General features: G+C 36.1%; 1 protein-coding gene across 1 annotated transcript; it reads left to right on the forward strand.

Annotated features, from left to right (window-relative positions):
• Nucleotides 1-15,440, forward strand: LOC125861972 (golgin candidate 1). The gene is made up of 21 exons (XM_049541913.1): nucleotides 1-295; nucleotides 1,780-1,860; nucleotides 2,446-2,495; nucleotides 2,574-3,239; nucleotides 3,322-3,384; nucleotides 4,281-4,358; nucleotides 4,448-4,651; nucleotides 4,955-5,011; nucleotides 5,127-5,201; nucleotides 7,532-7,603; nucleotides 8,368-8,430; nucleotides 8,598-8,696; nucleotides 9,434-9,511; nucleotides 9,664-9,732; nucleotides 12,553-12,600; nucleotides 12,697-12,792; nucleotides 12,906-12,982; nucleotides 13,960-14,005; nucleotides 14,168-14,266; nucleotides 14,378-14,422; nucleotides 15,353-15,440. The coding sequence occupies exons 1-21, from the start codon at nucleotides 268-270 to the stop codon at nucleotides 15,422-15,424; spliced, it is 2,166 nt and encodes a 721-aa protein (XP_049397870.1). The 5' UTR covers nucleotides 1-267; the 3' UTR covers nucleotides 15,425-15,440.

A 15,440-nucleotide genomic window follows, 5' to 3' on the forward strand; every position in this document is an offset into this window, starting at 1 on the left:
TTCCTTCTTCCTGTTTTGCTAACAGAGATCTCCTAACTAACGATTCCATATTGAGAGAAACAGCAAAACTATACAATTTGCGATCTGAAAAAAGCAAAAATAAATTAAAAAAAATCTCGTTTCTCACTTTTTCATTATTCAATTTGGCTTCTTCGTTGTTGAATTTCTGCAGATTTTTTTGTTCTCAGAAAATTTTGAATTCTATGTATTATTGCATTTTGATGATTGATATATAGGTGAATATACACTACTTCAGTTATTCCATCAATGGCTTCATGGCTCAGAGCTGCTGAAGGTATGAGTTTTTTCTTATTGTTGAATTTTTTTTTATGTAAGTGATATTGTTTAGGCGGATCCAGAATGTTGAAATCGGTGAATGCAATATCGGTTTGTTAATTTTATTGATGAATTGATATATATATGTATATGTGTGTGTGTGTGTGTGTGTGTTCTTAGCAGTAGGTCCATGTGAGATCAGTGTTTATGGTGTCTATATATATATACATTTAAGATGATTTTGTAGAAATGTGATTACCTGGCATAGACTAGTGAGTGTATTTTAATTGGAAATTTAGTTTGCGTTTTTGTGTGTAGTCTATTAGAAATAGTCTCTCTAACTTGTCCCAAGGTAGGGTGTGCACTCTATACTCACTAGACACCACTTGTAGGATTACACTGTGTATGTTGTTGCTTGTAGTGTTGGTTTAAGGTGTTAATTTTCATTTTTGACAATAAAGTCGAAGATAATTTTTTTTGTTGGGTGTACTCATGGGATACTTACTTGCCTTGCCACTTCCCACTAGCAACATGTAGTAGGTAAGTTTGTCCATCAAGGCAAAGGCTAGGACATATGGGTAGAAATCACCTAATGTTGTCTGTGTTGGGATTTGAACCTAAGACTTACTGGTTTTCAAGTCACTTTATTGACCACTAGGGAGGCACACCTTTAGTGAATGCAATATCTGCTTCAGACTCAGTAGCTGAGCTGGGATGCATGAAGTTTGAGTTTATTTAGTAGTTGGTGTTGAAATTGAATTATGAGATGTGGAATAGACAGCTTTGGCTATTTTAATGTGGGAAAAGGTCTAACTTTGCCCATATACATCCGGAAGTGCTCATTTTGTCCTCCATGTCACTTTCATACCCTTGTTGTTAACCCATTGTCTCATGTTTTTCATTACCTTTAATGGAGATCAAAATGAACGCTACATGTCCAAATTATTTGAGAAAAAAGGTCTAGATTTACCCCGCAACTTTCAACTACTGTTTAATATTATCCATAGGTTGGAGCTTGCTTAGGGATCGAGGGAAAAATTGAGACCTTTTCCTGATGGCAGGGCAATGTTAAACGAAAAGTCCAACATGGGACAAAGTTGATCAGTTTCGTATAATAAAGAGGCAAAATTTGACCCTTTCCCTTCTAATGTTGATAAATTATAAGTTGCTCACAAGTTTTATTTTTTCTTTTAGTTTGATTTTGATAGATTTTACTGCATTGCAAGTTTGTTGATGTGCATGCTACTTGTAATTGTAAATGGAACTCGATGCTGTACAAAAAGCCTGTTTCCACTCACTACCAAAGATTGTTTTAAGTACATCCTGCTTTTATGGATTCTCAAAGTATTCCTGCTTCCCATTTTACAAATCTGATAAGAAAAATGAGAAATTATATATTAACAACTAGCTTCCGCTAATAGAAATGTACCCTAATCAACATGGTAGATTTTTCCAGTTCTTGTATGATTTCCTAACAAGGTGAAATGTACTTTGTTGTATCAGATTTGTTTGAAGTTGTAGATAAGAGGGCAAAGAGTGTAGTCGGCGAAAATTCTGATGAACAGCCCAATGTTCGGAGTCCAGGTATAGCTTTTATAGTGTTGCTTCCTTTATTATAAAATTTTCAACCTCAAAATGCACCTTCTGGTTTCTGCTTTTGAACTGGTTTAAAGCCAGTTTGGATTGACTTATTTTAGGTGCTTTTAAGCACTGTTCTTGTGCTTGGATAAAATAAAAAAGTTCTTTTAAGCACTTGTTTTAAAGCGAAAACATAAGTTAGGATTTCTAACTTATGGCTTATAAGCTATGCTATAAGCCAATCCAAACAGGCCCTTTAGAAAATTCCTGTTTAAGAAATAAGAATTCTTGTAGTTAGCGTCAGAAACGACTCTCTTCTCATGGATCTTTAGCAACAGTCAGAGAAAGCAACAAGCTAGCCAAGGGATATCTCAATCAGATTTTGTCTTTGATAAAAATAATGCTACACTAACTGAAAACAGTAGGATACTGCAAGATGTACATTTTGGATTCTATTTGTGATCATGCTGATTGGAAAAGAAATGTGTTTATTTAAGCGTCCTCTAACTTTCCATTTTATTACATTATTATTTTTAAAGTAGCCTCTGTGGATGGTGAATACATCATCTTTTTGTTTTGTCTTTGGCTTAGTTCCGAATGAAAAAGGATCTCAACCAAAAAGGTCAAGGAATAAAAAGAAGGTAGTGTGTTCATTCTCAGTACAATGCTATTTTATCTACTGACAGTTTTCAGAATATTAACAATGAGATTCTTTGCAGCCTCAAAAACGACTCTCTTCTAGTGAACCTTCAGAGCCAGTCAATTTTGAAAGGGAACAAACTAGCCAAGGGATGTCACAGTCAGATATTGCCTCTGATAAAGATAAAGCGATCGTACTTACTGAAGATAGTAGGACAAATCCAGGTAGTCCTAGCAGCAAAACTAGCACCGAAGATAAGCTAAAAGTGTCTGAAGATGGTGCGTCATTGGATGCTCCTATATCTGAAACAGCCTCTAACAATGAGTTAAATCATCATGCTGATCACATGGAAGCAGTAGAACCTGTTGATGTAAGAGTCGTGAGTTCAGAATCTACTGGTGAGCATACAAGTGGAAACACCCCAGATATTCCTGGAGAGACTCTTCTCTTGCCTACTGCAAAAGTGGTTGATACCGTGCAGGACAAGTCTCCCGTAGATTCCAGTCAAAACACAGTTCTTGATGCAGGATCTCCTGTGAACTTTCAGCAGGAAAGATCTATATCTTTAACTGCAGATCAACCTGGTAAAATTGATAGGCAGATTACGGATGCTAAAACCAATGCTGAACCTGATTTAGACCAGAAGCAGCTTCCAGAACATAAAACTGTTAATCCAGGCGAGAAGCAGCTTCCAGAACGTAAAACTGTTAAGTCATCCATGAATGAACAAGAGCAACTTGAAGAGGTAGAGTCTGTTTTCTAAGCTAACTTTTTGGTGTATTTCTAGGTCTTTTGATAAGTTCTTTTGACTACATTTATTTCTTCAGGCTCAGGGATTGCTTAAGAATGCAACTTCTACTGGTCAGTCAAAAGAAGCACGGTTAGCCCGTGTAAGAGTTCATTACTTCATGAGCCTCTGATTTAGAATGCTAGGGTGCTTTTGTTTGTGCATATTTTTTCGAAATGATGCAAAAAGGGAATTCAACAAACATATTCATTTAAGTTTTTAAAGAAGCTTCCCCAAAAAGTATTTCCAAAAAAAACTATTTTCTTCAAGAAGCCGTTTCAGAGTGTTTTTCAAAGAAATAGCTGCTATTTAACTTAGAGAAATAGAAATTTAATCTGGCAACTAGCTTCTGAATTTACCTTCGGTTTGGTTTTTCTCACCAACTACTTGTAATGGTGCTGGATGTTAGTACATTTAAATGCAGTATTGTCTTGCCCTTCAATTTTTTTAATTTTATGAACCTTTGCGAACCCTTTTTTTTTTGTGAATATGATTTGTTCAAAGACTTCATTTCAGTAATATTACTTTCTCAGTTCGACGTACGTATAATATTAATGTTGCAAAGATTAATGAGCATTAATATCATCAGTTGAAGGTCTCCTTTTCACTCAAAAGAAAAGAAAAGAGAAGGAGAGAGCAGTATTCCGTGTTAATTTGAGTTATGCTGTAAGATTTTCTTCTTAAGTGTCAATAGGTTAAAAATGTTACGAACATAAATAATCTCGTCGCATCCTAATTTACCTATCATGAGAGATGAAAAGTAGTTCAAATTCTTGTTATGGCTTTATAAATAAAAAACTCCTGATATGGATAGTTGGGAGGCTACTTTGCTTGAGAAATTATGTGAACGGCGTAAATGGTTGAATAGATTCATTATCATGATCATAATATAATTAACATTTTTTCCTTTTTGATCTTTTGGTCATCTGCTGTGTAACAGGTTCTTGTTTTGCAGAAAGTTATATTCACAGATTATCGTACTTTAACTCAAATGTGCAGGTTTGTGCTGGACTTTCATCACGTCTTCAGGAGTATAAATCAGAAAATGCTCAGCTAGAGGAGCTTCTTGTAGCAGAGGTGAATATGGGGATTTGATTGGAGAGTTCCCGAGTTTCAAAAATAACCGCATTCAAGTCTTGATTATGTCATTTATTCTGATGTGACAGAGGGAATTGAGTAAATCTTGCGACGCTCGGATAAAGCAGCTTCAGAAAGATTTATTTGCAGCCAAAAAAGAGGTGTCGAGGGCGGAGTCCAGCATGGCTGAGGCTCTTGCTGCAAAGAATGCTGAAATTGAGGCTCTTGTTAGTTCTACGGATGCACTTAAGAAGCAAGCTGCACTCTCCGAAGGAAACCTGGCATCATTGCAGGTTCATTTCAAACTACCTATTATAGACTTGTACTGCCGCACTTGTGAAGTGACCTCTCGTTCTATCTGTTTTTATTTCTGGGATCATCTGCATCAGTTTGATTTATTGTTATGACTTCACTTTAAATTCTGGTACTTGGAATTGTGTCTATTGGTGCTTTCCTTGGTCAATACAAGTGAAACTTCTATAGTTAAAAAGGACTTCCTGTGAGGACTTGAGCTATCAGCTCTTTTACCACTGTGTAGCAGGAAATCAATTATTTTAAATGGAAAGGAAGGCTGAGTTTTGTCTGCTTTTTTTCAGGCTAATATGGAGTCTTTAATGAGAAACAGGGAACTAACAGAGACAAGGATGATGCAAGTATGTGGATCTCTATTCACAACAACTTTTGGATATTACTTACTCTGTTTTGCTGCTACTGAACACCGTTATTACTATAGTTTTTTTGACCGGTGAGAAAATTTTATGTGCTCAGGCTTTAAGGGAGGAGCTGGGTGCTGCAGAGCGAAGATCAGAAGAAGAGCGTGCTGCTCATAATGCTACCAAAAAGGTTTATAACTGAAAACTTACTTGCTGAGCATTCTAAAAATGAAGTAGCTAAATATTTGTACTCAGATTTTGAAAAGTGATTTAAAGTCTTGAGCGAGCAACTACAAGTTTATATCCTGAAATCTGCAACAACTTTATCACACTGTCTGTGGATCATTTTAGTCAAAATAGCAGAGAACTTCTCATTCCTCCCTAATATAGGATTTCGGCTTTAATCTGCATAGATGTGTTTCCAATGCCCCTCCCTTGCTCCCTCTCTGATTCTAAAATTGCATCCGCAGTGCCCCCTTTCTCAGAGTATCAGTATTATTCCTTTTCCCTTATGTTTAGGTTTCCATCACTACGTATGGTTTCTCTAGCCTTGGCATCTTATTACCTTGCTGTAGTTTCTACTTGTTGCTATTGCCTCTTTTCCACTGTTCGTTCAGCTGAGGGTCTATATGAAAAAAACCCTCTACCTTCTCAAAGGTAGGGGTAAGGTCAGCATACACTTTTTTTTTTTTTTGGAACTGGTAATGTTGTATTCCTCAGCATTAAGGATATGCTGGAGACCTTCAAAAGGGGAACAAAACAAACAAAAACAAAGAGAGAAAGGAAGAAACTACTTACAGAGAGCCTAACATATCTACATGCTCTAATTCTTCTATATTTGTTTGTTTACAACAGAAGAACAAATAGACAATACAGTTCCATTTAACTCTATGAATGGAATTGGACTTATCTTCAAAACGTCTGCTATTTCTCTCTCTCCACATTGTCTACCAGATGCAATGTGGAATGATTTTCCACCATCTCTTCTGGCTCTTGCTTCCACCTCTTCTAATCCAGCAGCTGAGTAGATCTGCAGTGTGCTCGGGCATGGTCCATTTTGTGTCTGTGAGAGTAAGAAATAAATTCCACAACTGAGCAGTGAATTTACAGTGCAAGAAAAGATGACTATTTGTTTGATTTATTTTCCCACAAAGTTGACATGTAGATGCTACAACTCTCCTCTTTTTCTTCAAAACCTCTTGTGTCAAGCAAACTTTTCTGACAACCAACCATGTGAAGCATTTTATTTTTGTTGGTGCGATGTTTTTCCAGACATTTTTCCATAAACCTTGTTTTTTCTGTTTTGTTGTATTTACTGTTCATAGACCCTTTTAACAGAGAAATTCCCATCCTTTTTGTGCTTCCATCTCATAGAATCTGGGGCTGAAGTAGTTCCCGTGAAGTCCCCTATTTCATGGAGTAGGTTGGCCACTCTGTCCACTTCCCAGTCATTCAAGAATCTCCTAAAAGATAGATCCCATCACTGTTCAGTCCAACACGCTTTGACAGTTGCTTCAGGGTTGTTACTGATGGTGAACAGGTCCAGAAAAATATCTTTCAGAGGGATCTGGGTGTTCCATGCTTCTTCCCAAAACTTTGTTTTTCTCCCATCTCCCACTTTAATTACCGTGTTCTCTTTTATCATTGGCCAAAGATCTCTGATTGTTCTCCATACACCAACCCTATAAGGTAAAGAACTTTCATTACTGCACGAAGGGTTGTTCTCATCATATTTGCACTTAATTACATCCTTCCATAAAACTTGTTTTCCATCATTATATCTCCAGAGCCATTTCATCAGAAGGCAATCATTTTGTTTCTTTGGGTTTCTGATACCCAAACCTCCTAAGTATCTATTGTTCAGTGTAGTATCCCATTTCACCAGGTTGTATCCATTGTTCTCCTTACAACCATGCCAAAGGAAATTCCTTCTAAGTTTGTCCAGTTTCTTCAAAACCTTCTTGGGAAGGGGGAACAAGGACATTCTTTTTCTGATGAAGTGAGATGTTGTATTATAAAGGCATCAAGGAGATACAAACTACATACACAAAAACATGGTTAACTCCTGTGAACAAAAACACTTATTTAATCAGGGAGTTAACCACAAGCAAATGAATGGTCGCTAAGCCGTATTGAGGGAGCTAATGAAATCTAAGAGGGGTAATATATCATTAACAAGGGATAAGTTGCTCCAATGGAAGAGATTAATAAGGTAGAGAATCAAGGACTGATTTTATGAGAGTGAGCCTTCCTCCTAGTGATAAGTATTGAGTTTTCCACCGTGTCAATCTTTTTCAGCCCTCTCTATTATGCCATCCCATATAACTATCTCTTAATGTTGGTAACCAAGAGGCATGCCCAAGTAAACTGTAGGCAGATGTTCCACTTTGCATCCTAGTATATCTGCCAAACTCTGGATGCTTAGCACCAGATCCCACACACTGGGTTTGTTGTTGTTGATGAAGGATAATGGAGATGTGCTGTTTGCAATTTAGTAATTCATTTCGTCTGTAATAATAGGCTTTTATGGAAAGGGAGGTAGAGCTGGAGCACCGAGCTTTAGAGGCATCCACAGCCTTGGCTAGGGCGCAGGTATTCTCCATCTTCAAGTATAATCTTTTATGCTGTTACATCATGAATTGCAATAAAGTATACATTTATGATCCTTCGGTTTTTTCATGCTATTGCTTTTGTAACAGTGGGATTTAGCTGTTTCCTTCCACATATAATGACAAGCCAGCATGGTATTAGCCTGAATAGAATAAAGATGTGAACTTTCGCTGAAAAGTTCTAGTGTTCTTGTAAAGCATTGCTTGGGTTATGATGCAGTATCCTGCTCTTTGATAGTTTGTTTTTTCTAGGGAGTGAATTTATGGTAGTGATAAGTTGATAATAAGAGGTTGACTTTGACCTGACTCTAAGAGCTAAAATTGTGGCATGACATATTGTCTACATTGTAATTGATAGTAATAATTTATTGTAGCCATTTCTAAGTTACCCATCGTTAACACATTGTCATCAATTATGAAAAGAAGAGGGATTACTTTTACTTTCAATTTTTTTCCCAACAGCTTGACTTTGGTCCATACTACCACTTCAGTCATCGTGCTTAAGTGGGCTAGGTTTTAGTACTTGTCATTTGGTCTTAAGCAGGAATCTCAAAGAACTGAAGCAATTAGCTTCTCTTTAATTATACCTGTGTACCTAGCAATTGGTTTATTGTTTGTACTGACTACTTGTACATCATAAGTTCCTTTCATTTGGCAGCACATAATCTCATTATTATTGCATGAATGATTGTTATTATTCAATGAAATAAAGATGTCTTAAAATTTTTGTATGATTATTGACACTAGAGAACAGCTGATGAAAGGACTGCCAAGGCAACAGAGTTTGAGCAGAAGGTGGCACTGCTTGAGGTAAATAATATTTTTTTGGATGTCATCCTTTAGGTGACTCTTTCCTCGTCAAAAAAGAAAATCCTTTATGTGGCTCTGGCTTAATTGGAAATGATGACACCTAAAAGAATAATGAAAGGATTTCTTCAGCACTTCTCAACTTATCCAAGGGTGTCTGAATCTGGCAGGTTGAATGTGCAACTCTAAATCAAGAACTGCAAGACATGGAAGCTCGTACTCGTCGTGGACAAAAGAAGTCCTCGGAAGAGGCAAATCAAGTGCTTCAGGTTCTATAATTGTCATTAACCTGAATGCATTTTGAAGTAACATGAGAGAACCAGGAATTTGAAGATACAAGTAAACGTAAAATTGTTGGTGGCTGCAAGACACTTGAGTTAGAAAAAGATATACAAAGAGAAATTCTCATCTTACTAAGTGAATTATTATACTCCTGATATTGAAGTTACAACTCATGCTAAATTAGGTGTTTTCATGCCTATTTTACATATTATGCCTGGAGAACTGTCTTGGAATCCTGTGAATATGAAATTTACATTTCTTAACTTAGTCAAGGGACCTTGCATTTGACATTATCAGCCATGCTTGCTGCAGTTAAAAAGTTTACACTTGAGTTAGAAAAAGATTACAAAGAGAGAAATTCTCATCTTACTAAGTAAATTGTTATGATCTGATATTGAAGTTGTAACTCATGCAAAATTATGTGTTTTCATGCCTATTGTACATATTATGCCTGGAGAACTGTCTTGGAATCTCGTAAATATGAAACTTACAATTCTCAACTAAGACAAGGGACCTTGTGTTTGACATTATCAGTCATGTGTGCTGCAGTTAAAAAGTTTACATATGCAACTGGATCATTGACATACATAGATGTTTCCATCAATTCACATAATCCTTTGTTCAGTTGCAACCTGAGACTGTTTGAAACTGAATCATCACAGTAAGCTAGATAAAACAGACACCCTCCAGATGTCTGTTTTAACTTCATTTTCTGAACATGCAGGTGCAGGCATGGCAAGAAGAAGTGGAGCGTGCACGCCAAGGTCAGAGGGAGGCTGAAAGCAAGCTTGCTTCTTTGGAGGCAAGTTTATTGCTCTATAGTTTGGCTCAAACACTAACTAGTGTGTGCTAATATTGTACTTGTTCGTTTTTTATCGTAAATATAATGATCTTTTGCTCTAAGTATCAGCCTTAATGATGATCATTAATGGGTAATTTTTCTATTGACTGTAGGCTGAAATGCAAAAGTTAAGAGTTGAAACAGCTGCCATGAAAAGGGATGCTGAACATTACTCTCGCTCGGTAAACTCTTGCTTTTGCCCTTACCAAAAATATTTGGGACTTCCTGATCTTCCACACAGTTCATCTTCTACTTAGTTTAACCTTGGGTATTCAACTTTCAAGTGGGCATCAACTTATTCAGGTAGATACAGATAGATCACCATCAGTTTTGGCTCCAATAGTACCCTTCACTTAGCTTAATTTAGTAGTCCTGATATTTATCTGTCTCAAAAGCTAGATATATAAAGTAAACTTTAATAGAGTACTTGGTTATATATTTGGATGTCCCAAAAATAAAATAAAAATTGAGGTTCCAATGCTCAATTCAAAATTTACGAAGTGAATAGAGTTCGCATAGTTTTGTGGTGTAGTAGTAAATTAAGCCATGCCAAAGTTGGTGATGAATAGCATGATCAAAATACTCACGCAAGTCGTTTGAAAGCTAGGTTGCTTGGACCTTCCGAAAATTCTGCCGCACTCTTGTCGGATCGTCTAAAAATGCATAGGTTTTGGAGGACCCAACACATCCAACAATATTTTTGAAGAGTCTGAGCAACGTAGCTTGAAAGATTTATGGGGGTGTTAAGGTGTTTCTTTGATAATTGGAATACCCATGCATGTTGCCTGAAAGTATTATGAGGTGTTTAGAGTGTTAGATTCCACACAAGTTAAGTGCATAGTTTCTAGTCTCATTACATAGTTTTGGATAATTCTTGCCATTTGCGCCAACTTTAGAGTTGAGTTATGCCGTAGGTTCATTATCTTAACATGGTATCAGGGCCACAACTATCCCTAAAATAAGTTGTGTTATGTTTGGTCATCCATGCTATGTTACTCCAAGCTCCAAATATCTAGTTCAGGCGTGTAGCGGATGTTATGGTGCCACATTGGGTTAGTGTATTAGTAGTGGTATTCTTGTATGGCCCTTGAAAGTCTTCATAACATGAGATAAATTTTGGCATGTAGTTAGACCCAAGGCCATTTTCTTGATATTCCATGTTAAATTGTATGATTACTTTATCTAAAGTTTAAGCTGTTAAAGAGGATATATTTGATTATGTCTTAACACTCTCCTCATTTGCTGTCATGATCCCTTTTTTTACTCTTGATTTAAGCATGTGATTTATTTTGATAATGGGTTGTAAATTGTAATGAGATTGAACCTGGGACCTCTGTCTACTCTGATATCATATGAAGAAACTAGACTTTGGGCCTAACACAATTCCAAAAGGTAGCTCATGTAACAAGGATTGACCAAGACCATATAAGTAGATTATAAACGATCTTACATACCCCTAAGGCTGGATATCTCTAAGGGAGTAAAATGTGGGTGGTCCAACATTGGTTAGCCCAATATTAGAGATGGTATGGCTTTGGTACAATGTTAAGGAAATGGACCTTCACCCTAAACTCATTCTCAAAAGCTGGCTCAAGTGATGAGAATTGCCCAAAGATTATATAAGGATTAAGGAGTTTACAACTCGTACAGTCAAACTAATGGTATTCTATCAGTAGATCACAGATTTTCTCAGCCATTTAAAGTGTCTATCCTAAATGAATTTCCTGTGAGCTCTTTCTTTCAGGTATGAATAATTCTTTTTTCCCTCGACAATTTGAGCATTGTATGTTGCACAATTGTTCTTGTGCTTTGGTAGCTCAAAAGGTGCATCACAGTAGTGTATTTCAATACATGGTATTCCTTGCCTACCCAAAAGAGGGTGAGAAGCTCAGATCTGAAACTCACCTTGATCTACCGAAACAACATAGGGAAAGAGATTTGCCAAACCAATGTTGTGATAAAACTTGAATTCTTGTCAAGGGGCCTTAGTGGATACTTACTCCACTGTGATTTTGATGGACTTCTACTCCTATTCCCTCTTACTTTGATCCCATATTGTAACAGGAATCTGCTGATGGGGGAAAACATCTTCTTGTGTTTGCAAATGTTTTTCTGCTTTAGATTAAATGAGAGATGGATCCTTTCTCGATGAATATATATGCACTAATTTGGTTATGGGCATAAAATTTCTACATTTTATTGCAATTTATAGCATTTTTAAGTCGCATACTCTACATTAACTTTTGGTGCTTGATAAATTTTGAGACTTAGTCATTTCAACTTAATTGTAGATTGAGGTAGGTTTGGGGTAGTGTAAATATGGTACGTGAATTATACTCGGAGCCCGTTTGGATTGGCCGAAAAAAATAGCTTTTAAAAAGTAACTTTTTAAAGTCAAACTTAAATGACTTTTAACTTCAAAAATAAAAAGTAGGGAGAGTCCTACTTTTGGTTTTAACTTTTTAAGTTTTTTTCAACTTTGTCTTAACACTCCCAAAAGCTAAAAATGACTTAAAAGTAGGTTTAACCAACTTTTAAGCCATTCCAAACAGGCTCTAGTCTTAGAACACAGAAATGTAAGAAGAGATATTGTCACAGGTGGCAAGATATTTATCACTAGGCCATTCACACAGTATCTTTTTCTATTACAAACTTCGAATTAGCAACATGATGTTACTTTAAGAGAGCGCTTTCCTTGAGCAAAGGCAGCACAGAAGCTACAAAGTTTTTGGTGCCCATCCCTGCTTTTTAGTCTTATATATGTCAATGATTGAGCAATAATCTAAAAATAATTGTGTCATACCTTTTATGTTCTTTTTTCCATATATGGTAAATCGCCAAGGCTGTGCTTTTAGGTATTAACACGTGAATGTGATGGAATTTCGTTCTTGCTTGTTATCTCTCTTCTTTTGTGCTTTGTATGACTTTGACCCATTTGCATATCCTCATTTATCAATCTTTAAATACATATTGATTTTGCAATCTGTTGCTGCTGGTAATAGGAACATGTGGAACTTGAAAAGCGGTATCGTGAATTAACTGATCTATTGGTAAGTAAGATTAAACTAATTCATGTATGCTCTATATAGTTCCCATTATTTACTGTTGGTAACTTAATAAGCTGTATTTCTTGCCTGCAAGTTCAGTATTACAAGCAAACACAGCTTGAAGCCATGGCCAGTGAAAAAGCTGCGGCTGCGTTTCAGTTGGAGAAGGAAGCAAAGCGTCTTCAGGAAGTACAGGTTTGTGCTTTAGTTTATAAGTATTTTGACATTGCATTACATTCTACTCCTTGTATTTACAATTGCAGTTTGATAAAGTGGGTTAAGTTACTTAAGAATTTCTCTTACAACAGTTAGAAGCTGAAAGAAACAGATCTTCTCGTCGAGCATCATCCTCGTGGGAGGAAGAAACTGACATCAAAGCACTTGAGTATGTTACTATTAAGAATTTACTTTATGCTTTTGGGAGACTTTTGAATCTCTGCCTTTATTATTAGACCTTGATTCCCGTTATACTTTGGCCAGTCCTGTCCATTAGGAAAATGTGAAATTGGTTCATTAAAATTATTTCTTGAACTTTCTTTTCCAGCTCAGCCTTTATTTTTTAAAGTGCAAAGAAAGTTGAAGAAATTGGCATCTCCTGCCTGGTTAAACGACAGAGTGAATGGAGGAACAATGTGGTTGCAAAGAATATATTGATTGTTTGGTGCGATCTTAATTTTTCACTGAATAAGAAAGAACTTGTTTCAAATAAATATGCCAAAATTGGCACAGTGGGAGGATCCCAGTATCCAGTGGAATTGTCGAGGTGGGTTAGTTGATCAGACACACTGCTAAAAATAAAAAAGAATTCCAAGTTTATTGCCATCATTAACTTAAAATGAAGGACAACTGTAACTATCTTGTTATATATAAAAAAAGTTATGTTACAATAATGTGAATTCATTTGCTTCAAAGTCTAATTTGATCAGTAACCAAACAAGTAAAAAGTAATTCATTTGCATCAAAATTACTCCCTCTATCCCTATTTATGTGGCACAATTGGAATTTTGAGATTTAAACTTCTAAACTTTGACCATGAATTCAGACATAGAAGCTTTAAGTTTTTGAAATAAAATTTATATATTTGAAACTACGTTAAAAATACTATAAATCACAATAATTAACAACTTAAAATATTTGAAAGGCATATAAAGAAAAACTTGGTTAACTCTCGAAATTCCAGTCGTGCCACACAAATTTGGGATGGAGGGAATCAGTTTATATGCCGTTGTAACACGTGATCAGAATTCATTAGGCTGTTCAGTGAGCCTTCAAAGTTTTATTTATCGGAAAATAAAGGAAGCCTCCCAGTTTTCAAGTTCCTCTGAGCATGACGTGCTTTTCTGAAACAATTTAACATTACAGGCCTCTCCCTTTACATCACCGACACATGACTAGGGCGACGATACAGGTAAGCTCTTTCCTATTTTTCCATATCCACATCCACATCCACATCCTCACACTAGGGGGTAAAAAGAAGCATAAAAAAAAAGAGTACAAGTTTTGTACTTAACTGGAAAGAGAGCCATATATTTGTACTATTTTTGCATATGACTTAAACTTTGCTGTGCAGTTACAGAAGGCCGCGAAGCTTCTGGATTCCGGGGCTGTCAGGGCAACACGATTTCTCTGGCGATATCCAACTGCTCGAGTTATCTTGCTTTTTTATCTGGTTAGAACAGATCATTTACTCTGGAAAAACCTTAGTGTCTGTTGAATGTTTAAAGTGAATTGATGTAAAATTGTACCTTCTATTTAATGAGGTATATGGTACTGTTGACAGGTGTTTGTCCATTTGTTCTTGATGTATCTCTTGCATCGCCTTCAGGTATGATTATTTGAGCTTCCGCCCAAGTTTGGTAATTGAGTGTCTAGCTAATGAGGCTCCATGATGCATAATTTCTGTGGATGATTTTTTGTTTCTTTTTGATAAAGGATTTCTGTGGATGATATTATGTTAATTGATGAAACTTAGCTGATTGAAGGTGTTAAAAAAGAATAAGATAGGCCTCATGATTACATGGAAGGAAGTTTTATTAAAATATTTAGAATCTCTCAAAATCCATACAGACATAGCAAATAATAGAACTCAATAATAGCAAAAAAGTTCATATATGTGATCCCTACTAGTTGGAATTTAGGCTTAGTTGGATTTACAATCACGTCTAGTGTGTTTTTTTTGGAAGTTTTTTGAGTTTGTCCAGATATTCTTTTGTCACTAAAACGTTCAGGTTACCTCTACATTTTGAGAACCGCAGTTTTGAAACGAGACTGGCCTAAATGGAGCGAAATGGATATAAAGTTTTCATATAGTCGACCCCAGAGTTGCTTGGGATTGAGGTGTAGTTGTTGGTATTGTATGACTATGACACATCTCTTAATCCACTTCTCTTTCCATTTACTTTGTCATAACACTGATAGAGTCTGCACCTTTGTTTTCCATTTGTAACATATGTAAAAAAGGTATACGTCAATAAAGCTTTTCCTGTCCCGTGAATTTTAGACTGTTTTGAAATTGTACATAAAATATCTTTATTTGTGGGATGATGTTCTGTATTCTCATATAGGCACAAGTGCATGTACGTTCGGATGCCCATTTTATGTTTTACTGATTTTTAGAATTCATGTAGTCCATAAATAAATATCTCAGCAGAGAGACACCAGCTCTAGTATTTATTATTTTCAATGATAGTGTAAAGACATTGAAACAAATAATGATCTAATTATGTTTTATTTTATCGCTTCTGTGACATTGCAGGAACAAGCTGATACTTTTGCATCCAAAGAAGTTGCAATATCAATGGGGCTCGTCAACCAAACCTTACCATGAGCCTTCCTGCTAGAGG

Source organism: Solanum stenotomum, chromosome 4 (assembly GCF_019186545.1).
Source record: "Solanum stenotomum isolate F172 chromosome 4, ASM1918654v1, whole genome shotgun sequence".
Taxonomy (NCBI): domain Eukaryota; kingdom Viridiplantae; phylum Streptophyta; class Magnoliopsida; order Solanales; family Solanaceae; genus Solanum; species Solanum stenotomum.